The sequence below is a fragment of the Notolabrus celidotus genome, chromosome 7, assembly GCF_009762535.1.
Source record: "Notolabrus celidotus isolate fNotCel1 chromosome 7, fNotCel1.pri, whole genome shotgun sequence".
Lineage (NCBI taxonomy): Eukaryota > Metazoa > Chordata > Actinopteri > Labriformes > Labridae > Notolabrus > Notolabrus celidotus.
In genome coordinates this window covers 21,551,798-21,575,642 of record NC_048278.1, presented here as the reverse complement: position 1 = coordinate 21,575,642, position 23,845 = coordinate 21,551,798, and the positions used below count along the sequence as shown (strand labels likewise).

The following is a 23,845-nucleotide window of genomic DNA, read 5'->3' as shown; positions in this document are numbered from 1 at the left end:
ATTAAACCAGCATCATAACCTCTTTTTTGTTCTTTTTCCCATAAAGAATAAAGTTTGTACAATAATTGTGTGTGTGTGTGTGTGTGTGTGTGTGTGTGTGTGTGTGTGTGTGTGTGTGTGTGTGTGTGTGTTTCTTTGTATATTTGGGTCGTGACTGGATTTAAAGTAGGGCTCTCCTGTGGAGACCGTGAACGCAACGGTAAAAATATGAAATGGGGGTGGAGCTGTGGGCTCAGACCTGCTGTTCCAGCTCTCACTCTGTGATCACTTACAAAGGATGCCGTCAATGTAAACCTGCGGAAGGGAATGCGTGGATATTGAAAATTCTCTAAATATTATTTTTTCATTTAAGTGATAATTTCACTTCCTCCAAAGACAAACTCAAAGGAAAATATGCCTGTTGTGCAAACAACAGCTTCTCCATCATGCATGCTTTCCATATAGGTTATGGACTTCTCTGTTTTCCTTTTTCAAGTCTTCTCCGTTCAAAGTGTGTCGTATTCTGACTGCGAGCACGCGCGCCTGCCTGCCTGTCTTTCTGCGAAGACTGAAAATAGACCGGCGACAATGCAAGACTCCCTGCTTTGTATGGTAAACAAACTCTAAAGTTCTCTTTATGGCGTTTCAAAATGACATACTCTAACTTGAGGAACGAAAGCAACTATGGGATCTATTTCACTGAAGCTTTCAACGGATCTGTCTTGGACCAAACATCTCCAAACGACAGTATTACGACCTGCAGGAACTTCACAATGGACCCTCAGGTTATTGGAGTTGGGGTTTGTCTCTCTGTTTTTATTTTGGTTGCAATTGTTGGGAACATTTTGGTTATCCTGTCTGTTGTGTGCAATAAACATTTGCAGACTGTTACAAACTTCTTCATTGTGAACTTAGCTATGGCAGACCTGCTGTTGAGCATTATCGTACTGCCTTTCTCTGCCTCTTTAGAGGTGCTGGGATGCTGGGTGTTTGGTCGGATTTTCTGCAACATCTGGGCAGCTGTGGATGTGCTCTGCTGCACCGCATCCATCCTTAGCCTATGTATCATCTCCGTGGACCGGTACATAGGGGTCAAACACTGCCTGAAATACCCCAGTATTATGACAGAGAAGAAAGCTGTAGCTATTTTGATCCTTGTTTGGGTGTTATCCACGATTATTTCTGTCGGACCGCTCCTGGGATGGAAGGAACCCCCTCCTGTGGACGAGAGCATCTGCAGGATCACAGAGGAGCCGGGCTATGCGCTCTTCTCCTCCCTCTTCTCTTTTTACCTCCCGCTCATGGTCATACTTTTCATGTACTTCAGGGTCTATGTGGTGGCACGCAGGACTACTAAAAGTCTCGAAGCGGGCGTGAAACGGGAGAGAAATAAGTCGATGGAGGTGGTGCTCCGGATTCACTGCCGCAGCGTGCTGGAGGACGCCAGCGCGAAAAGTAACAAAAACCACCCGTTTAGAAGTTCGCTCTCTGTGCGGCTGATGAAGTTCTCCAAGGAGAAAAAGGCTGCTAAAACCCTCGCTATCGTTGTGGGGATGTTCATCTTGTGTTGGCTGCCTTTTTTCTTCGTTCTACCTATGGGTATGTCTTACTCTCTGTCCCCCGTAAACAAAATACTCCCTGTTAAAGTGGCAAATCATACATCTTTCTATTTATAGTCTACTTGAGTCTGGAATAAATCCACTTGCATGTGAGATGAAAAACCCAGAGTAATGACGTGTTTAATTAAATCCTTTGCGGGGGTTGAGATGAGTTTAACTCTTCCATTTATTATTAACTTGAGTGATTAGGGCTGAATGTATTTGCGTCACTAGAAGTGATCTTTTTTCCAGTCTGCAACACCTGCAGAAAACCACATAGATCTCACATTGCAACAGACTTGCAGCAGGCGCAGGGCAGTATTTAACCATTAATAAAGTTTTACATCATTTGCATCATTGCATTGCACAGTGCGACTGAGGAATAACAGGAAGCTAAAGAAATGAACTATAGGCTTGATTTAATTCATTGATTACATTAAGGATTAACTGGAAATTAATCCAAACTAAGGCAGTGAGAATTTAATAAAAAAACCTTTTTCTGGTCAAAGAAGGTCAAATCTGCAACGTGACTGCTAACATGGCTTGTTTTATTTGCCTTGGAGTCTATTTGTTTAGTTGTATCAGATTTCTCTAAGAGCAGTGATAATGCTCTGACATTCTTCACCAATGAGCTCTGTCACTGAGCCCCAGTTAATGAGCTGCCAGTTTGTAGTGTACTAGTCTCATATTTTATTAGAAATAAGGGAAACACAGAAAATGCATTTTGCTCATCATAGCTACTGTCTTTAATGTTTTGGGCAAACCAGAGCTACATTGTAACATTACAAGCTACATATTGAGTCTGAAAAAACAAATAAGTACAGAGTAGATGAAAAATGTAGACTATTAAGGATGGTTCTTAAACTGACCCCACCATTGAAAGGATTGGATAGAGTGTGGATGAGTTATGGATAAAGAAATAGCCCAAGCAGATGGTTGAAAAGGCCTTTCAGTCGGGATGACCAATAAAAGACATTATGGCTGTACATAAATCAAACTGAGGAATGCAACTTGAATATAAAGCTGCACTTAAAGAGAGAAACTGTATTCACAACACACATGCATGCACTAATGGTGGCCCCATGAATTACAGTTTGCATATATTTCTCATGATTTACCATAAAAGCCACCATGGACAAATGACTGGTCTTTTATCAGGTAAAGGACTCATAGCACTCTCAATAGTCTGCTGCACCTCCAAATGTAGTCAATCAAATTATTGGAGCTGAGCCTGTAGGAAGAGTGTGCAAGTTCAAGAATAATTAAATGAGGGCTGGGGATCATTTTGTACACTCAATGGAAGTGGAAAAAGCAAGTTCATTTGTTAGCCAGAAGTCTAAAATAGATTGTAATATCAATGTGCAAAGAGAAAAATATGTTTAAAATAAAGGCATTGTAATTGTTAGAACACATCATTACACCAAATGCACTTGTAGGGGGGAGGATGGTTAGCATTCCCCCCCCCCCCCCCATAATAATTAACTCTGATTGGCTGTCTGCCTGTAAATTTGATGCTTCACTCGGTGACTGTTGGGATACATCACTTCATGGGGTGTTTAAAAATGCATAATTGCATGTTTATCTGCTGAAGATCTGCTGTGTTATCTTTTTTAATTAGAACAGAGACAGAAAACCAAGTGGAGACAGAAATGGTAAATTAATACTATTCGGCTACCCCTGCATGAGTCAGTGTCCAAGTTTGGGTCCTCAAGGCAAAAAAGTGTGGACATGCCCCTGCCAATATGTAACTTATAACATCAGCATAACATAATTTGGCCTTTCTTTTTAATACCATATTTACAGATGGTCTTGGGAAACATTCAAAACTATAGACCCCCAAACTTTAATGAATTTAAGCTAACGTTGTAGGAGTTTGTCCTTGTTTCCTAAATGTTTGATTGTGGAGTGTGGAGCAGCCCCACCCACAATTCTTAGCACTGCTCATCCATTCCCAGTCAGTCAGACAGATAGCTGCTGGCACGTTGCAGAGACATCACTAATGAGTAACCTTTTGTCTAGAGGCAGACGTACTCTTAACACCCTTTGTGGCATTCAGAACCTTTCTGTGTGATGACGCAAAATTAGACAGAGTTGTCTGACTCATTTCAAGCTCCAGTGAGAGCACCCTAACATCATGTGCTAAAATGAGTGTATCAGACTCATGAATATGTTTTTTTTATTGCCAGAAATTGATGGAACAAAGGGAGGTAGCTCTTCAAAACTAATGTAATAGTTGTCTGACTTTCAGTGTAACAGATACAACATCAAGGGCAACTAGGTTACACAGAAACATACAGAAAATATTTTTTTCTGAATTATCAGACACTTTTTTAACACTTTATGTGGATTCATACACATATATAACATTGACTTTCAAGTATTTTACACTTGTTAATGAAAGACTCAAGGCTTTCTCTGTAAAAGAAAAAAGAAAAGAAAAAAGATAAGTCTGGGGATACTTTTAGACCAAAACCAACAATGTATTCATTTATTGGGTTTTTTTTGTGAAAAATAATGAAACTGTATATATTACTGACCTTTTGATCTTGAAAAAGTGAATATCTGCTGTAATAACTACAGTGTTTGGTAATGAGCACTCATTAGCATAATTTGATCAGTATGGCAATTGTGATTCAATCAAGAAGAAGACACACAATGAGCTGCAGTTTGGTTCTTTGTGGCAAGTACATTGACAGTGTTATAAAAAGCCAGATATTAAATGGTAACCTTCACATGTTAAGTTAAATGCCAAGAAGATAATTCCCCAAGCTCTGTAACTGAGGACTGATCTGGGTTCTGTCTCCTACCACAAAAGAGCAATTACAACATTTTGTCTGAGAAATTGGAAAGGTCCTCAAACTCTTGGCTTTAGGACTTGTACATGAGCCAATGTAATATTAAAAAGATCAAGAAAATATTAAAATGACAATCATCTTGCCGAATTCAGGCCTAAAAAGAGACAGTTATCTCAAAGGCAGAGAAAACCCCTCAAAGAAATGACCTGTTGTTGTCATGCTGTTGTGGGAGTGCGTCACAAGGATGAATCATTTTGCTTGAAAATCACTGTCTACTTTTAAAATGATGTAATTTTTGTATGGAGAATCAATGGAAAGATCACTGCCTTTAATCTCTTTATTAATCATTAATGAGCTGAGCCAAAACTGGTTTGAAGATGAGTCATTTCAACACAAATGGATATTACATGAGTAATGTAGGAGGAAGGATAATGCACATCCTGCAGAAAAAGTTAAACAATGAGAATTCAGTTTTGTTTTAATCAAAGTCTTAGCTTGCTCTGGTTGCAAAGGGCAGGGTATTATATGTTGTTGGTAAAAATGCATGAAATCATTAATCTGACGGTCACATGCAAGCCATTTTATATAGATTTCTACAGTTTGCATTCTAAATCAATCTGGTAAAGGACTCCTGGACCCAGGGAGGGCAGGCTTTGACATTAGCACTGTGATATGTTGCCTCTGTGTCCAGGGTCAACACTGTGTTTAATCAAAGCCTGAGGAGAGAAGAATAAATAGAGAGCAATGAGGCAATGTCCCATGAAAAACAACATGTCATACTTAAACTGTAGTGAAATCAGAAAATAAACTGGTCTTTTAACTCAGAAGTGGAAAGTTATCTTGGCGGTAACTTATCGTTCTGTTCTATCTTGTATATGGATGTAAACAGGCCTTAAGAGGTTCTGTTTTGTTTCAGTTCTTAAACACCTTCAGGCAATACAACTCCTTGAAAAATGTATCATCTGTTTGATTTTAGGGCTAAGGCTGATAAGAGAAATATTTAAAGCTGTCCTTGGCTTTGTCAAACCAATACTAATGACAAAGCAATAAGCTATGTGCTAATACAGTGTGCATGCTTAACATGAAGAATTGGGGACTGCTCCACTGTACACACTTGGCCTAATTCATTCTACCTTGGCAAACACTAAGCAAGACAAAGGGCATTATCTTCCTTCCTCCAATATAAAGCACAGGTCATATTAAAATGTAATGGGATGTCCCTATAATAAAAACCACTCAGATGCAATTTTAGAAACAGATAGCACTAATGAAAACTATCTAATACTCCAAATATTCTTGAAAAAAGTTTTGTGCATTGGTGCTTGTGTTTCTGTATATATCCATCCCATTAATAAAAGTCCACAAAATGTCAGAAACTCACATTTCTCATAAATAAACCCAACCAAACCGCTACTGCAGCTCAATTTATCATTACAAAAGTAACACTGTGTATGCTGTTCTGTCAGAGGGATGAAAAATGTTTCACTGTAGCAAATAGAATAACACAGCACAGTACATACATAACTTGTGTAATGTATTGACTAAGCAGCCAAAAAGTTGAAGATCCTTTTTTTAAATTATTATTTACAATCATTCATCAATATTCTGGCATGATTGACATGACAAAATGAATACACCCTACTACCAACAAACATTACCCAACTACAGTTTTCTTCATTTTTTTTTATTAGTGTGAAATTGATCTTTGAATTTAATAGAATCATTAAAAACAACATACTCTATTTGTATTGTGCATGTCTTTAAAGTTCACTCACTGATATCATCTCCTTCCAGGTGCCTTCTTCCCAGCACTGAAACCATCTGAAACTGTCTTCAAGGTAATCTTCTGGCTGGGCTACTTCAACAGCTGCATCAACCCCATGATCTACCCCTGCTCCAGCAAAGAGTTCCAGCGCGCTTTTACGCGGCTCCTCAAGTGCCAGTGCCACAAAAGACAGAGAGTCCTGCGTCGCTTCTATGACCAGCGGTGGCGGACAGCTGTCAAGGGAATGACAAAGGATCAGAGGGGGGACTACAAGCCCAGCTACACAGTGCATGAATCCTTTGGCAGCTCTTTGTTTCACAAGAGGAAAGGACGTTCTCTGGGTTTCAAAAGATGGAGCCTGTTTTCACCTCTGCATAAGTCCTCCTTTCAGCTGAAAGAGAAAGTGAACAATCTGTCAAATAAAATCAAAGGAGGTGCAGGAAAAAGCAGCACATCTGCAGTAGGTCGGATTGATATAGTAGAGACAGTCTCCATGGGGATTTACAACTCCTGTGAGCAGAGCGGTTATCAGTTCTATGATCTGGCAGACTGCTATGGCTTGAAAGAGACTGACATTTAGAGGACCGCGAGACAACCTTTTATTTATTTTTAATGGTCATATTGGAACACAATGCAAGACTGACTGTGATCGGACGGAATTTTGTGTTCATAAAATATCTGAGAATCAAAGCTGGACAAGAGCAGCGGTCCAAGAATTATGGCTTGATCCCAGTACAAACAAGACTAAAACTTGATCCTTCATACCCATCCTGTTTATTTAGATCAAGCCTCTTGTGGCCTGCTTGAAGCCACATTTTGGATGTGGACACAAAAGTAGACAACTCCTTGGATTACATTTCAGTGCTGTCACTTGATGGATCCATGATTCAAAGCCCATAACTAATCCTTTTACATTTGACATAAACCAGTCACTATGACTTTTAGATTCAGCCAGGCGACGAGAAATGACTTTGGCATTGGAGACTTCCTTTAAAAGAAAACAAACAAACAAACAAACAAACAAACAAACAAACAAAGCTGTAATGAAGGGAGCTAGGTGTTCCAAAGCCCATATTTAACATTTCTATTCTTGTGAGATTTTTCAATTTTGTGGATTTGATCAAATACAACACCTGAGAATGAGCTGTGACTTGTCCCTATTTTGACAAGGCATTGAAAAAGACGAGAGGCCAGCTAGGAATAAAGATGCTGCAAATTATTTATTCAAACTGATGAATATAACAGTAAACTTGGCACTGATATGTATACTTGTATGAATAAAAGTCCATGAGTCAACCTGGCCTAACTGTCTGTATTTATGCATTGCTACCTGGGTACTGATGTGAAATGAACTTTCTTTTTTTTTTATTTCTGATGTTATTTTTGTTCATGTAAGATGTAAATAAAAATAAAATAAAATGAAAAAAATGGAGAGAAACCAAGTTCAGCAACACTGATTGCATTCATGATCAAAAAAGAGATATCCAGCAGGGGTCACTATTGTTTTGGTTGTTCTGTCTCCCACACGTTTCCTTTTCAATTGAAGCCTATGCTTTTTGGGAACTGGGTAGCAAAATGGCTAAAGTAAAATGCCAGTGAGATTAATGGAAACAGATGCATGCTAAACACATGCAAAATTTGCATGTGTTTAGCAATAAGAGGAGACAACTTGGATTCTAAGAACAGCACAAACAGACATATGCACATCAGCAGACAATTTAGAGATCAAAACCAAAACCAAGTTCATTCAAATCTTATTTTTGACCTGGAAAAAATCATAATCATGATCAAAAGATCATACGTATGATTTATAATTGTTTTCTTTTGGATGATATCTAAAATCATATATTGAGAAACAAATCTGTCAAGCATCACAGAGATGAAAACAAAAATAGTCCTCATCATTGGATATTTGATGTAGAGTAGAAACTGTCAACTGTTTTAATCATGTAAAGAAATTGAGGAACCAATACAGGAGAGGTACTCTCAAAAACAAAACATGAGTGGTGAAAATATAGTTTATAAATATGCCAATGCAGCTTAGAAAAAAGAGAAATAAATTATAGCTTTTTGTCATGGTTTAAATGCTCTTTTCTGTCGTCTGAAAAATAACACTTTGAAACATTTTTCCATTTTCTGTTACAGGTCCCCTCTCCCACTGAAAAAAGAAACTGAATAGACTACAAAGAAATATATTCATTCAGCTTTTTTTCTTACTTGGGCCATCAGAGTCCCTGTTCCTATTTCAATGTAGATTTTTGCACTTTGATAAATCAAAAGCACCTCCCGAAGACAAAGCAACAACCTCAACACTTAATTGTGTTTTGCTGTAGCTCGCTTAGCTGCGTTTGACCATGTCTTAGAGCTTATGGAGAGACTGCAGATTAATGTCCATACCTGTACTATCTTGGGCAAGACCATTTTGCTATGCGCCATGGGTACTGCCTTTCTCTGTCTCTTGTAGGATTAGTTACGAAAGTGCATGAGAGTTTCAAGAGTGGAGGAATATGAGAAAATATATAATGAGTTTCCAGGGCTCTTCTCTCTAATCTCTTTGCACACTGCACAGCAATGTTAAACCCTAAATTGAGTCATATTTTTTCTCGTTGTACTTATGATTTGTATGTAACCATGGAAACACAACCCTTGGCCTGCTCTTAGATAGCCTGGGGTTATGTTGGCTGACTGATTTACCACTATGAATCAGATTTTTGGAGGTTGTTTAAGCAATGTATATGGAATGGATGAGAAATGACAGGTTTTAAAATATGAATAGTTATTAATACCATTCAACTATGAAAATGTATTCAGCTCTAAGGCCAAACTGCACTAAATAAAGCAAAACTATAAAGTCACCAGCACAAGTTTAGTTTTATTTGATATTAAAGCCCCTGTGGGGAATTTTTGATTGGATTTGAGACAGATAGAAGTTAAAAGTGATGCCTCACAATGACCTACAAATGAGACCATTGACAACAAGATTGACAAGAATAAAAAGACACACATTTCTATACTGTAATGTTTAATGCCCAAAGACACTGCGAGGAGGTAGGCTTCAGCCGAGACAATTTATAGCATGCTGAGAAAAAAACATGTCTTTACTTTTTCCACCACAAATTTTCACGAGAAATACATTTCATTGTTAAAGCCAGACCAGATTTTTTTCTTGTTAGAAAACACCACCTACTCATGTGTTGGACAAAATAAGCAAACATGTAAGATGTATCATTTTGTCCAGAGGGGGCGCCAAAATCAACACAAACACAAAGTTCCCCAGAGGACCTTTAAGTTTTGAACAATTTTCTACAAAATTTGAGGAAAGACCAAGGTGATTAAAAATAGAGGTTCTAATTTAGAGTTTGTGTAAGATAAGTTTCAAGTTATGAAATGTTTATGCACACTTTATCTGTGTTTAAGGCTGCTTTTATTATTATACACATGTGGCACTGGCAGGAACAATTAAATATATGCCTCGCCTTTCATGTAATTTGACACTCTTACCTTAAAACGTGTGTAACTTTGCTTTTATCTGAGAGTTCATTAGGATGTCTGCATTTTCCCACAGTCATCTGAAACCACTGCTGTCTTTGAAGTGCTCCCTCACTTGTTGCTCATTCCTCTACAAAACATGAGTTATTTTTGTTTCAGAAATGTAGTGGAGATATGCTTTTGAAATAGTCAAAATGAAAATGGCAAACAATAACTGAAGCTCCAAATGCATTGCAGCTATTATGTCCACCCCTTGCTTGGTTGATACAGCCAGACTATAGGTGACTGCTCCAAAATTCTACGTAAATTGTGACTGTTGACTTTAGTTTTGCTTCTGAGTCAACGTCTTAAGAAAGAGCAGAACTGAAAGTGACTATAAGGTATGTACCTTCATTTTCTTCTGTTCACCTTTAATGTGGCTTCTTCCAGGGACTTGCCTTACATATATTCCAAACCTCCGACCTTACGACATTACTTAACCATCCCGTGCCTACTCAAAAATACAGATACAATCCTTATTTTATCGTTTCTCTGCTCTGTCATTTGCCTCTTTCCGAGTATGTGATAGCTCCATCCCAGGTGAGGACCCAGGCAGGCACACCCTGCAGCCTATGAACATTAGGAATGCCCTACGAAAGGAACGATTGAAGAAGCCGTACAGGAAGGGATTTAAAGATGAGTTGATATATCCCAGCCACAAGAATATGTCCCAAACGACCACTTCTGTGCTGTAGTCAATGAAGGGGTCTACAATGTTAACTGTAAAGAAGGGCATCCAGAAGAGAAGGAACACCCCCATGATGATACCCAAAGTTTTTGCTGCCTTCCTTTCCCTCCTCATAGTGTTACGGTGCCTTTGTTTCTTACTCGAGTCTTTGCCCACTCCAGAAGCCATCTGGCTTTCCATGGCGGTGATCTGCATGGCCTGTCGTTTGGCAGCTTTGAAGATCTTCCAGTAGGCTATTAGCATGATAGCCATTGGCAAGTAGAAGGCCACCAAAGAAGCCATGACAGCGTAAATGCGATTGACCAAGAACACGCATACATCTTCAGGGAGAAGGATGTTAACACCAGCAATATGGAGATTCAGCATTATGGGGCAAAAGGAAATAAGCATGGGAACAGCCCAACACACAACAATAAGGAAAGCTACCCGACTGGGGGACATCTTTAAAGAGTAGACAAGCGGGTTACAGACAGCGTAGTAGCGGTCGAAGGCAATGCAGCTGAGATGAAATATGGAGGCTGTGCAGAGCATGACATCCAGGCTTGAGTGAAGCCCACAGAAAAAGATGCCAAAGTACCAACATCCCTCCACAGTCCGAATCATACTATACGGCATCACCACCAGTCCAACCAGGCAATCAGCCACAGCAAGGGACATAACGAAGGTGTTGGTCGGCGACTGTAGCTGCTTGAAGTAGGCAATGGACAAGACCACCAGGAAATTGCCCACCACAGTGCAGACAATGCCAACAGAGAGGAAGGCATACAGGAAAACTCGAGAAGCCTGGTTCCTCAGTGTATTACAAGAGGGAAGTTCATTCTGAAGAGACGTGTTGGCATCTACAATCAATCCCCAGCTGACGTTATCCATGGTCCTCTCAAACCTGAAAAAACACAGACACAGATGTAAGGAATGGGAGTTTTGATCAATTTTAGAACAGCATTCAAAGCTTGCTCACACTTTTCCAAAGTAAGAGGACAAACTATCCAGATTTTGGTTTGGTTAAGACCCAAATTAGGGCTCACTGTTATATTACTATTAATTGATGTTTTTACATGAATAACTGACCCTGAGCTATGCCCCAGTTTAGTTGTTTTTTTTGAACAAACATCTCATTGCTTTGTGTTTGTGTGTTTGATTTCCAAAGCAAGAAACAGAAATATTTTGAAGCATCAACCGATAGGTAGAGTAGCTTGAAGAGATCAATTGTGGCCATCAGCTATCTTCAGATGTCGTTACAGCCTCTCTGAGCAACAGTGAACTTTTCTGGTGTAGCCAATGGTTATTGAGGTAAGCAATTTAATATTTCCTGACCAAGAATTCTACACCTGTGTGCTTGGAGGAGCCAGAATGGAGGTGGAGCTATCATTAAAGGTGGAGTAGGACATGTTATTTTGATGCATTTCTCTCAATCACGAGCAAAAAGCGATGTATACATCGATAGGGAGTAATACACAAAGTGATCTAACAGAGATGAGAAATCTCAGTTGTCTGTGTCAGCAGCTAGACTGCAATAAGTCCGTCCAATCATTCATTCGCCACCGAGCGCAATGATTGGCTGACCGGCCGGATGACCTGTGACCTGCCGAAAGACACACCTCCTGTTTACAGGAGTGCGCGTGACCTGACTGAGATCGTCATCAACAGGCTGTTCACTAACGCAGAACATCTGATAAACATGTCAGAGAGAGAGAGTAACCAACGATTTAGCTCAAGTTCTGCCCTAAAGTTCTGCCCTAAAGTTCTGCCGCTAAACAGAGCAAGAAGAGGGAGACTGTGATGGAAAAGGAGACGACTTAAAAACACTGGATGAAGATACAAACACGAGTCAATATTCGGGATGCATTTCTGCGACGGCTGAAGGATTTGAAGGGTCTCTAAAGCGACGCCATGGTTGCTGATTTCTACTGGACAGGTAATCATGTCATTTAATTTGTCTTTGTGTTCATGGTATAGTTCATCTATGAGACAGCTAGCGATAATTTCGGCTAATGCTAGCGGCCGGCTAACGGCTTGTAGCTCTGTTTATAGAGACCTATACACAGTCTGTTAGCTTGTAGCTCTGTTTATAGAGACCAGTATACAGTCTGTTAGCTGGTAGCTCTGTTTACAGAGACCTGTACACAGTCTGTTAGCTTGTAGCTCTGTTTATAGAGACTTGTATACAGTCTGTTAGCTTGTAGCTCTGTTTATAGAGACCTGTACACAGTCTGTTAGCTACTAGCTCTTTATAGAGACCTGTATACAGTCTGTTAGCTGGTAGCTCTTCGGTTGCTCTTTATCAGCATGAATGGGATGTTGTACTAAGTCTAAATGCCGTCTTGCCTGTGTTTTCATAGCTACGAGAAGGAAACATCGACGTCCACACCGTTAAAACACAGGACGCAGAGGCCTCCACCCCAGCTGTTTCATGTGTTCGGAGTCCCCCTCTGACCGGTGAGTTTCAGGCCCGATAAGAACTCCATGAACATGAACGTTGCTTTGACCACTGCTTGCGTGGAGGTATAAATACTGCTCTCTTTTTTATTGTGAGCTATCTTTGATTTAAGTACGCAGAAGGTTTTTTTTTAATGTCCGCACAAAATAAAATCCAAACCATTCTCTTTCACTTCACGTGATCTGCATGCTAAATCGCAATCTGAGACCACACCATACAGACTAAAGAGATGAGAGACAAAAAGTTTGGCTGATAAAAAATCCTGTGAATGTTAGCTGCTTCTCTAAAAGCTTGGTTTGGTGAAGGAAAGCATGAATAAAAGTGTTCAACGAGGAATCAAATACACAGAATAATTGTATTAATAATCTGTGGGCACAGTCTTCCTCTCCAAAGAGGGAGAGTGCACATTTTGACATCACTTACTCTGAAAATATTAGATAATATTGAAGATATCAATAAGAAATACAGTATATGTACCATATGTGCACAATACACACTGCAGTAGGCACTAAGCACACACTAGTGATAGTGGTGTCAACTCCTTGCATGGCTAGAAGAAATAACTGTTTACATACGGGGCTGAAGGAAGGGTTATTATGATCGAAATCAAATGCACAGTGCTGTAAGATAATGAGAACCTTTGACTAAACTTCTGATTCTTCTATGTCAGGTATTTCACAATATTTAACAAGAAGTCAAAAAAGTGGAGCCTGTACACAATGAAGGTGGATAAAGACTACAAGTACATCACAGACCTCCAGAGCACAATCCTGCACTGAAAGCTGACAGCAACTGGGGGGATGCCAAAGAAGAGAACAAGGAGGCCGGATGATCCACGCCAACATGTTTACCTTCAACAGCCATTATTTTTATTTCTGTAATAAATACATTTTCTAATAAAAGTAAATGTAAAACAACTCTTTGATATTGCAATTATTTGTGTATAATGTTGTATGTTACTTGATATGGATTTAAATTATTTTGTGATTTGAAGAGAGAAGGCCAGTGTAAATTTAAAGATTTATTTAACAAATGTATACACAGCACACTCAAGTATTTTTTTACATGAAGATAAATATATACAAAGGAACTAAAGGGTCACCATACAAGTATTGTATGTAATCATGTCATAGTTTCATTCACTCTCCACTGAAACCTTTATACTGTCCATGTGGAAGGGTCACGGATTTTCCAGATACAGCAACAAGGTATTACTCCTCTATGACCTGCACCAAGTGCTCCATGCTGCCAGACAACAACCTGTCAGTGCAGCATGGCGGAACTTTCTGTTGCTGTCCCCAGGATCTGGAGCTCGTCCCCGGTCGTTGTTCTCCCTCTCGCTCGTATGGCTCTGCCTTGCACTCGACCCCGGTCTCGTCCTCTCCGACCTGAGGTGCTTGGCTCAGGATCGTAATCTGAAGTCATCATGAGAGCTCTAACAAGCACAAAAAAACAGTCAATATGTTGCAGTTCCAACACGAAAATGAAGACTGTCAACAATGGTGAACGCTAATAAATACATAGGCACTGTAGCCGTCTAGTAACTAAACATCATGACATGCTAAATCAAAATAAACATGGCTAGCCGGAGTTATTAGCCCGGCAGCAACAACTTGCTCTAGCTGTATTTCAGATGATAAAAAACAAACACACATAAAGCTAACATGCAGGCTATGCTGTGCATTCTAACTAATTACATAATTTTTTTATGTGGTAATATAAGCGGTTTACTTACATGGGAGATAGACGTGTTTTTTCTCCGATGAAAATAAAGTCAATCGCTCGCCGCTCCACAGCTAGCTATGGTGACGTCATCCTCCAGCTGGAGTCTGCCACAGCGCGTTCATGTGTTTGGAGGCGTGTCCCTCCCCTCTCCCTACAGGCTGCTCTGAATGGAGGGGGAGGGCTCTGTTCGGCTGTGTGCTTTCAAAATCAAGCTAACTGCTGCGGCTTTCTCAGGATCTCCTACTCCACCTTTAACTCTACGATCAGATTGTTAGCTGCTTTTATATTGAGATCATATAATTAATTTAATTTAATTGATTTATTTTTTGTATGCAGGACTATGTACTATGTACAATTTTGAAAAACTAACAAAGCTAAATTCTTGACAGTTTCAATGTCAGTTCTCAACATTGTCGGTATCAAAGTCAACAAATAACAGAGAATGTGTTCAAAACTGAACAAAAAATAAATAAACCTGGCTGTGACTGTACTAAAAGAAATTGCACTTGAAGACCTAAGAGTGATTCTCAATGTAATATTTGGGGTGTCTGAAAACATTTTTTCACCACTGTATGTATTTATATTACCAAAAGTGTGTGCCAGTTACACACAATACCAAATCACTTTAATTAAGGTCTTATGAATTACTGGTTATGCATTACACCCAACAGTACACCACAAAGTAAAAGACACATGGATATTATGAAATAAATAATATGACATTTCCAAAGACAGCAGTGTGTACAGGGAACAGATGCTCTAGCTGTCTTGGAAAAAGATCTAATGAACACCTCAGGGACTGAACAGCACTGCTGGGAGAGTGATGATGTGTGAAAATTAAGGTTTTCATGGTCTATTTCTAAATAGACCTTTGTTTGAAAAGCACTTTTCAAAATCCATGTAACAAGTGCTTTTAGTCATCTGCTGTTGAAAGAAGATAGATCTCTACAGTATTTGCAAAAATTAGGAAAAATCAATTATTTCAAAACAATTTTGCAGTGACATAAAAATTTTAAATTTAAGTGAAACCAGGAAAGGCTGTCAGATCAAAGTATGTTCCAAACAAACGAAAATATTCACTGACTCAGCTGACCTGTTGTCCTTTGGCAGATTGTTTACTGTTGCGGTTCTAAAGGAGCTGAGATGATAAAAGGAGACTTGGTGAACACCAAAAGTAATCGATAAAATAAAAAAAATATTCCAGGGTGATAAGACAGTAGATGAGAATGATGTGGTCATGTTTTGTAGTTCTGGTTGAAGCCTTGCAACTACAGTCTTGTTGATCAAAATATATTTAATTGAAGCAAGTAAATGAAATTGCAGCATCAAGTCACTGAAATGAAAGCTTAAAAACTGGTCTGTATATTTTTCTGAAAAGATTGAAATAGTTTAATAAAAGCTTTATGATGTGCTCCTAAAAATTTAAGTACTATGAAACAAAACCTCAAAACTCTTAACACTGCCAGCAGAAAACTATTACTACAACATAAGTGCAAAAGCTGGATGTATTGTCCCCCTGTCAGGTTTCAAACAAAATGTTGTTCTGTGCCTATAGTACTGATATGAATAGCTAAAAAAATATGTTTCTATGTTGATGGAAACCTTTGAAGTTTGTTTTAATGGATAAATCAGATTATCAAGCATTTAGGCTGTCTATGTTTATTATAAAATTTGCAAAATGTAACAATTCTCAAAACATAAAAGATGCAGGTACGTAATTTTATTTTAACTCAAAAAGATGAGCAACTGCAACTCTTACATTGAATAGGAAGTGACTTACTACAGCTTATTTAGAAATGCAAAAATAATCCAAACGAGGTCTTTTGAATTATGCTAACTAATACACTTTTTTTAAAATTTCCTATTATAAAAATCTAGAAAGCTATCTAAATAATAACTTACCCGCTAAACAGATGATCCTCTGTCCTCGTGTTGGTAGCATCCAGCATGTCTGCCAACTCAGGTTTGTACTCAGTGACAAGAGGAATGGGAGGGACTGATCTGTAATGAATACATGCTACAATAATTACAGGCACAAAATACAAACTGCTGTCAAATCCTTCCCCAAGTCAATTCAAAGGACTACACATATAACTTCCAGGGTACTTTAATCTGTTTATTCTAATAACATTGTCAATCCTTTGTTGTCTGTTAAATAAGGGCAGGTCAGTATCTGTATAAGTTTGAAATGATTACATATGTACACAAGTTTGCAAAAACAATTGTGGTTCCTGTCACTAAAAGAGAGAAAGTGATATAATTTGAGAACACATCTTTGTTATTCAGATGACTGATGCATCAATTAACTGGATTGCTCAGGCTGAAAAAATAAAACTCAGCAGTACAGCACAAGATTTATATTACATGGAAAAAATTAAAACCATAGATGCTTATATATCAGTTCATGTAATGTTTGTTTATATTTTGAAGTTCATTCTTTGCTTTTGCTTCCCAGGTCACAGGCGTAGACAAATGATGACAAATGAATGATGGCAAGCCACTTTAGCATGTAATAGCTAACTGTAATTCAACATTTCCTACCAAAACAGTCACTTTAGATTTTCCTGATGACATTCTTACCATACTGTAACGGCCGTGGGGGACTGTGGGAGTATTCTGTCTGTCATGTTTAGGAGCTTGCAGTTTAAGCGCTTCTAATTGATTACATGGTTTATGTTATAGAGTGCTGGGGAGCAAGGGCTGCTGGGAAAATGTTTGTTGTGTTGCACCATGACTCAGAGTGTGAGTGTTTCTATGCTTCCCATTGACTTCTGTCTGTTGAGTTTGAGTCAATAAACAGCACCACCTGAAGGCGAGCAGTGTATGGGCCACAGGTGTGATTTAAATCTGCAAATACTGTCTCACTGCCTCTTTACTTCGGCTGAGCTCGCCACATTGGTGTCAGAAGTGGGATTTGTAAAGCTACTGATAAAGAGTAATGGAGAGAGACATTGCAGACCTGGAGAGAGCCATTGAGCAAACAACCCGAGAATTGGACCAGCTTTTTCGGGATGACAGAGTGGCTACTCGCCCAGATGGCAACCTAAGGACTTATGGTAACGCAGCAGTGATGGCCTTGACTCCCACCAACAGCAGCAGCTGAAAAACATTCTCAGCGACTTTGCCGACATCTTTGCTGGGGATAAAGATTGCACGCAGACTGGACTGGTACAGCATTCAATCGAGACCGGCTCGGCACAACCCATCCGGCTGCGTCCCCATCGGATGGCGCCCTCGAAGCGGCAGGCAGCGGAGGAACTAATCCGGGAGATGGCTGCTGCCGGTGTGATTGAGCCCTCCAACAGCCCGTGGGCGGCACCAGCGGTCTTGGTGAGGAGGAAGGATAGTCGCTGGCGCTTCTGTGTGGATTATCGTCGCCTTAATGCTGTCACCAAAAAGGACTCCTACCTGCTCCCTTGCATTGACGATGCCCTGGACTACATCGCAGGATCCTGTTGGTTCAGCTCTCTTGATCTGCGCAGTGGCTACTGGCAGGTAGAACTGGCACCTGAAGCAAGACCAAAGACCGCCTTCGCAATCGGGCAGGGGCTGTGGCAGTTCCGCGTCATGCACCAGCCACCTTTGAAAGGCTGATGGAGAGGGTTCTGGCAGACATACCCCAAAGTCGCTGTGTTGTGTACCTCGACGACCTTCTGGTGCACGTTGACGATTTCAGCAGAGCCCTAAATAACCTGGTCGAAGTCTTCACTGCCATACGCCAAGCCGGACTGAGACTAAACCCTACCAAGTGTCGTCTGTTGTCCAGGGAGACCACATCTCTGGGCCATGTGGTCAGTGCTGAGGGTGTGGCTACTGACCCAACGAAGGTGGTTTCTGTCAGAGAGTGGTCAACACCTGCAAATGTCAGGGAGCTGCGCAGCTTTCTTGGCCTGGCCTCGTACTATCGTCGCTTCGTCCGCAACTTTGCCACCATCACCAGCCCACTTCACCGTCTGACCAACAAGGGCCAACCTTTCCACTGGAACGACACCTGTGCCGCAGCCTTTTCCGAGCTCCAAGCAATCCTCACCATGGCCCGGTGTTGGCTTACCCCGATCCTCAGCAGCCCTCCATCGTGGACACCGATGCCAGTAACGTTGGGATCGGGGCCGTCCTCTCACAGAAGGGAAAAGAGGGTGAGCGGGCTGGCCTACTTCAGTCGTGCCCTGAACCGAGCAGAAAATAACTACTGTGTCACTCGACGTGAACTGCTGGCTGTGGTTCTGGCACTGCGGCACTTCCGGCCGTACCTGCTTTGCAGCCACTTACTGATCCGCACTTATCATGCTTCCCTTGCCTGGCTCCTGAACTTTAAGAACCCAGAAGGACAAGTCGCACGGTGGCTGCAGGCCCTTCAAGGATACGACTTTGACATCGAGCACCGTCCGGGCGGCACCACAGTAACGCTGACGCGCTTTCCAGGCGCCCATGTGCAGCGATGGAGTGTCGTTACTGCCGTCGACAGGAGGAGCGGGAGACAGGGACACTGATGGTGGCCGCAGCCCAGTTGAACAGTCAAACAAAGGAGCTGCTTCCACTGACCGCCCAGCAGCTTCAGCAGCAGCAGGAGGCCGACACAACGCTCGCACTGGTGAGGAGCTGGCTGGAGACGGGACAGCGCCCGGAGTGGACAGTCGTGTCATCGCTGGGGCCTGAGGTAAAGGCCTACTACTCGCAGTGGGGCAACTTCGAGCTCCGTGATGGACTGGCCTATCGGAGATGGCAGGCTCCCAACCGGGGGCACAACATCCTGCAACTCTTGGTTCCCAGGGGGCTCCGTCCCCAAGTTCTGCAGTGTTCATGGCTTGGTGGGGGCGGGACACTATGGGAATGCAAAGACACTCCACCGTCTCAGGGTTCGGTTCTACTGGCCTGGCTGCCGACAAGATGTGGAGTTGCACGTGCATTGCTGCGACACCTGCACAGCCCAGAAGGGGCCTACTCATTGCTCACGAGCCCCACTGCAGCAGTACCTGGTGGGAGCCCCAATGGAACGCATCGGGGTGGACATCCTGGGCCCTTTTCCTGTCACTGACTCTGGTAACCGCTATGTCCTTGTGGCTATGGATTATTTCACTAAGTGGTGCGAGGCATATGCGGTGCCTGACCAGAGTGCCATTACGAAGGTGGAGCGGTTGGTGGAAGAGATGTTCGCCCGCTTCGGGGTCCCAGCTGAGTTACACAGTGACCAGGGCCGTAACTTTGAGTCCTAGGTCTTCGCAGAGGTGTGTCGGCGATTGGGAGTTAGCAAGACCAGGACCACTCCACTCCACCCTCAGAGCGACGGACTGGTGGAGCGCTTCAACCGCACCCTTGCCACCCAGCTTGCCAGTCTCACCAGCCAGCATCAGCGGGACTGGGACCGCCATCTGCCCTTTGTTCTATGGTCCTATCGCACGGCTGTCCAGGAGTCTAGCCACTGCCCGCCTGCTGCTCTCATGTTTGGGCGGGAGCTACGGACACCAGTTGACTTGGTGTTTGGGGCCCCGCCTGAGCCTGAGGTTGCCGGGAGGAGCAAGGTTGATTACTTCTGTAAGCTGAAAGAGCTTCTTTGAGTGGTCCACTACACCCGCCAGGCACAAGTCAACTCTGGAGTGCGACAGAAGAGGGCCTACGACACTCGGTGCCAGGGGCAGCCTTTCATGCCCGGGGACAAGGTCTGGGTCTACTGTCCTAGTCGAAAAAGGGGGGTCTGCCCCAGGCTCTGCAGCCACTGGAAAGGGCCCGGTGAGGTTCTGGACAAGCTGTCTGATGTGGTCTATCGGGTGCGGATGCCAAACAAAGGACGTTAGGTGGTTCTGCATCGTGACCGGCTGGCGCCATACCGCCCCAATGTCCCTGGGGCCTCTCAGTCGGAGGATGATACCGGTGCGCCGCCTAAAAGCCAGAATGACTCTCCCCCGTTGCCTCTCCTGTGGACGTGAGGCGGCCTGTCTGCCGGCGGCGTCAGCCAGGTCACCTGCGGGACTATTTGTTGGGAGATGGGGTTGTTGGGGACGACTGACCCCTCTGGTGGGAGCTATGTAACGGCCGTGGGGTCCTGTGGGAGTATTCTGTCTGTCATTTTTAGGAGCTTGCAGTTTAAGCGCTTCTAATTGATTACATGGTTTATGTTATAGAGTGCTGGGGAGCAAGGGCTGCTGGGAAAGCGTTTGTTGTGTTGCACCATGACTCAGAGTGTGAGTGTTTCTATACTTCCCATTGACTTCTGTCTGTTGAGTTTGAGTCAATAAACAGCACCACCTGGAGGCGAGCGGTGTATGGGCCACAGGTGTGATTTAAATCTACAAATACTGTCTCACTGCCTCTTTACTTCGGCTGAGCTCACCACAATACTATACTTTTCACAATAAACACAAAAGATATCTGCAAAAGAATTCATCCAAGGAAAAATCTCCCATTTCAGACATCTAAAATTTGAATGGTGGCCTAGTTGTTGTTTTTTAAATAAGTATAATATCTGAAATGAAGATTGATCGATATCCATAAAATAGGCTACTTTTAAATGTCCAAAATGTTAATATATCCGAAACAATTGAATAAGTGACGTAATTTCCCCTGGTAAGAAAGTCGTTGTGAGTATGTTTACTTACAAATTTGTGAAAACACAGTTTCACAAATTCTTCTGCGGATACCTAAAATATATTAACTGTTGTGATTAAAATGTTAAAACAACTTACCATTGAGGTAAAAAGCAGTGCAGCGCAGGTAAACAATGTCATCTCTTGATAACGTCACATACCGCTATCATTTCATTTTGTGTTGTGAAATTTCAGTGGCAACGAAGCTCACTATCTTTCCAACCTGTACAGAACCAGAGCTGACTTTGGCTGCATGAAGGAAGTCAGACCGTGTGGGGAGCGAAACAGGTGAACCCTGGCTGTCATACAATTCCTGAATCCAATAGCTTAGATTTGACTGACTATAGCTTGGTACTCCTTTCTGTAAAGTGACACTTGCTTATTCAGAAAGTGCATTCAACATTTTAATCATTAAGGTATACTCTCAACCAACCATCCCCAGTCGGACTGTAAACGACTGAAAGGTTTCCCCCTCAAAGGTAGGTAAGAGATTTGCTCATAGCTGTTAGTTTTTTTTTTCCACTTATTTAAATAATTCTCCAAACAGAAAATAATCTGATAACATTTCACATTACATGGGTTATTGTTTATGTACCCAACTCCTTATTGGGCCATAGGATGACATTTCATCACCAGAGAGGGATAGTGGACTAAGAACAGTTTAAAGGTCTTCAACGTGTAGCCTTTTTTCTGGATGAAAAGTGTGCCAATACATAAGATAACGTGTCCTAGACAGCCAGGGACTTAACCACAAAGGAGCAACATATCAAACTATGGTTACATTAGCATACTACTACAATTAATTAATTAGTAGAATCCAAGCTGGCTCATTTTAGTAGCAAGCTTAGTCAGGTGTTTTACAAACATTGTGCCTAGAACGTGCTCTGCATTGAAAAAACAGTGTTGCAGGACAACAACCTGACACAGACCATCAGCAGCTGCTCCCTACAGACCTGGCAACCACAACAGCGCAAACTGCTGCGCAGCTCAACATCCAGCAGCAAATCTACCACCCACACCACAGAGCAAGACTGTGATTAATAGTGAAGACCTGCCATTGTCAGAAAAGGCAATAATTTAAAAATAGAATATGGGGACATCTAAAGTGCCATGAAGGCCAGAAAAAATGTACATCATACTCTACTACTCACAATGGTTATATTGTAGTAGGCGTACACAATTACTCATGATTTCAAGTTTTTATAGAATTAAACAGCTGACTTCACTGTCTCCCTCTTTCAACTTTTAAGTGTGTCAACCTCGGAAAATATCAGCATGGAGCCTCCATGATGTCCAGCCATCCCATTGACTTGCGGCCTGTAATCTGTGACTTGGGTGGGTACTTGGCATATGTCCTTAAATTCCTACCATATCAGTTTTCTGTCTCTGAGGAACAATGGCACTTATCACAAGACAGTTAAAGACATGGGTTCATTGTTATGAAACAGTTAAAAGGAACCCCAACTGTGGGGACTAATAGGCATAAATCTGCTTTAATGTTTGTCTCATACTAGAATGCTTTGTTAAATAGACATGAAGAATTGTTATTTCTTTAAAGAGCGAAATTTATAACACATATTCTAACCTACGGGCGCAGCCATTGTTTTACTAGTGTAATGCAAGCTGGGTTGATGACGTGTAATGGTTGCGTCTTGCCGAGCCTCTGGTTTTCGCCGTGTTTACTCGCTGGCCTTCTGGAACGCGAAAACCATAATAATGCCACACTGTGCTGCGTTTGGGTGTAATTTCCGGTCGAAGGGAAACAAGGGGACTGATGTAAGTCTACACAGCTTTCCAAGAGACAAAAAGAGAAGAAAGGAGTTGGAAATTGCTTTTGGATGTACATAACTTCAGAAGGACCCGCGGCTATGTTCCCGCCCTTCACTCCAGATGCATTTGATGCATTTAGTCGACACACGCTGGTGAAAGAGCTCACAGGTGCTACTAGTTATTAATGGAGACTGAAGCCAAATGCTATGCTGTCAGTTTTCGTTCATAAACAGACAAAACGTTGACGGGAAAAGAGTGAAGTCCACTCGAGGAAACGCCATAGGCAGGAGACGCTGGATGTGCTCCTGCGGCGATGTCAACATCCCGCACTTGCAGATGTAGCCTCTGACGGCGAACCATCGGGCACGATCACGACCACGACCACTACCACGATCACAGAGGAAGCTGACGACGAGTCCCCCGATCAGTCAACACAGCAGTCCGTAAGTGTACATTGTTCTCCAAATAAGAGTGATGTTGCAACTCAGATGGAAAAACACACATCTGATTCAGCGGTACAGTGGCCAGCTGATGCGCACCAACTTATTACTCAAGACCACGTTTATGCTACTAATTGTGAAAATGAGCTGAAAAAACAGTTTCAGGAGGACAGTCAGTCTCTGGATCTTTTCCTCTCAGATGATGACTTTGCAGCGAGGGCAGTCAGGCACTGTACAGACAGTGTGATCCGAAATATAACATAAGTTCATCAGAGCCTTCACACAGCACCCAGGAATCACATGCTTCAGCTGACACGCATGAAGAAAACAGTCTGTTGCAACTGGTTGCAACCAAATGACGTCACTACCCAAACATCATTGCGATGCAAAGAACAATGGCGGCCTACAAGTGAAAATACTTTTTCCAGTTTTATACAAACTAAGATATTCTGAGAGATTTTATTATCATTTTTATATAGCTGATACCAACATTGATCATATAGTAAAATACGTTTTGGCTGCCGGGGTTCCTTTTAATA

The 23,845-nt window shown here is 41.8% G+C and overlaps 2 protein-coding genes across 2 annotated transcripts; one reads left to right on the top strand and one right to left on the bottom strand.

Annotated features, from left to right (window-relative positions):
• Positions 1 to 287: 287 nt before the first annotated feature.
• adra1d (adrenoceptor alpha 1D) lies at positions 288 to 7,510 on the top strand. Its single transcript, XM_034686982.1, has 2 exons — positions 288 to 1,578; positions 6,167 to 7,510. The coding sequence occupies exons 1-2, from the start codon at positions 630 to 632 to the stop codon at positions 6,715 to 6,717; spliced, it is 1,500 nt and encodes a 499-aa protein (XP_034542873.1). The 5' UTR covers positions 288 to 629; the 3' UTR covers positions 6,718 to 7,510.
• A 1,576-nt stretch (positions 7,511 to 9,086) lies between these two features.
• Positions 9,087 to 22,050, bottom strand: LOC117815331 (5-hydroxytryptamine receptor 4). The gene is made up of 4 exons (XM_034686983.1): positions 22,026 to 22,050; positions 21,196 to 21,319; positions 16,418 to 16,516; positions 9,087 to 11,236 (listed from the first exon to the last, which is right to left on the bottom strand). Exons 3-4 carry the CDS (start codon positions 16,462 to 16,464, stop codon positions 10,147 to 10,149), a joined length of 1,137 nt encoding a protein of 378 aa, XP_034542874.1. The 5' UTR covers positions 16,465 to 16,516; positions 21,196 to 21,319; positions 22,026 to 22,050; the 3' UTR covers positions 9,087 to 10,146.
• Between the last annotated feature and the right edge of the window lie 1,795 nt (positions 22,051 to 23,845).

Coding starts and splice junctions, on each gene's coding strand:
- LOC117815331 (XM_034686983.1), bottom strand. CDS start 16,464: ATGCTGGATGCTACCAACACGAGGACAGAGGATCATCTGTTTAGCGG. Junction 11,237..16,417: donor GAGGATCATCTGTTTAGCGG/GTAAGTTATTAT, acceptor GTGTTTTTTCAG/GTTTGAGAGGACCATGGATA.
- adra1d (XM_034686982.1), top strand. CDS start 630: ATGACATACTCTAACTTGAGGAACGAAAGCAACTATGGGATCTATTTC. Junction 1,579..6,166: donor TTTCTTCGTTCTACCTATGG/GTATGTCTTACT, acceptor ATCTCCTTCCAG/GTGCCTTCTTCCCAGCACTG.